Raw genomic sequence first — 1,254 nt, 5'->3', positions numbered from 1 at the left:
TCTTGAAAAAGACACCATCTCCTTGTAATTGGTCCATCAGATCATCAATTCTCGACAACAGATATTTGTTCTTCACGGTTACTTTGTTCGGTTCTCTGTAGTCTACGCACAGCTGCATACTTCCATCCTTCTTTTTCACCAACAACACCAGTGCTCCCCACGGAGAAACATTCAGACAAATGAAGTTCTTACTCATTAACTCCTCCAGCTAAGCCTGAAGTTCAGCCAGTTCCAAAGGTGACGTTCGGTAAGGCACAATTGAAATTGGTCCTACTCCAAGAACCAGCTCAATTACAAACTCGATTTCTTGAGAAGGAGGAAACTCGGGTATATCCTTGGGGAATACTTTTGGAAATTCATTTACAACTAGAATCGGATTCAAACTTTGTTCATCACCCAACACACTTGCAGTTAAAAGCATGAAACCTTGACACTCACTCCCGCTATAGTTCACCACAACAGAATTCAAATAATGCCCTGTGCCACCACCAGTCGTCCTGAACCTTCCGATATAAACTGCAGTGATCTTTTAGAACAATCGAGTAGAACATGATTCTTTGATAACCAATCCAATCCCAGAATGAGATCGAGACCAGTCATTGGCAGACTAATTAAATCGTGAATAAAGGTTCGTTGTTTAATTCAAAATGGAACCTACCGACAGCCTGACCTAGTCACAATAGCTTCAGAGGTAGCAGTATGCACTTCTAAGTCGTAGGCTAACATAACGATTTTCAACCCTAAATCACTAGCTTTCTTGAATGCTATAAATGAGTGTGATGCTCCAGTATCAAACAAGGCAATGAAAGTTTTACCAGCCATTTCGCAATTACCTCGGATCAAAGTGTCTGATCTCTCAGCACTATCTGCCGACATGGTAAACACACGTCCCTGCTGCTGAACTCTCTCAACTTCCTGTCTCTTCCTCTCTGGACAATTTTAAGATAGATGCCCGGCTCCACCACAGTAATAACATACACCTATTCCAGCTCTACATAGAGTGTTAGGATGATATGCCCCACATCTCCTACATGTCAAGTTATTGGGAGGATTCTGAATCTGATTTCTTTTGCGTCTTCCCTGGTTGTTGTTATTATTGAATCTCCGGAAGGTGTTATGGCCCTGATGTGCTTGTGAGACATAGTCTCCTCACTTGAAGTTCCGACCTTCAAGCACAAAATTCCTCCATTGATCCCTCCTAACAAAAGCTCAATGATCACCCTTGTCCAATACTGCATTTCCCACACAATCCTC

General features: G+C 42.3%; 1 protein-coding gene across 1 annotated transcript; it reads right to left on the bottom strand.

The window, feature by feature from the left end:
- Positions 1-208: 208 nt before the first annotated feature.
- LOC130980776 (uncharacterized) lies at positions 209-876 on the bottom strand. The gene is made up of 2 exons (XM_057904421.1): positions 679-876; positions 209-526 (listed from the first exon to the last, which is right to left on the bottom strand). The coding sequence occupies exons 1-2, from the start codon at positions 874-876 to the stop codon at positions 209-211; spliced, it is 516 nt and encodes a 171-aa protein (XP_057760404.1).
- Positions 877-1,254: the final 378 nt, after the last annotated feature.

The sequence above is a fragment of the Arachis stenosperma genome, chromosome 5 (assembly GCF_014773155.1).
Source record: "Arachis stenosperma cultivar V10309 chromosome 5, arast.V10309.gnm1.PFL2, whole genome shotgun sequence".
Classification (NCBI taxonomy): domain Eukaryota; kingdom Viridiplantae; phylum Streptophyta; class Magnoliopsida; order Fabales; family Fabaceae; genus Arachis; species Arachis stenosperma.
This window is presented reverse-complemented; position numbering and strand designations above follow the sequence as displayed.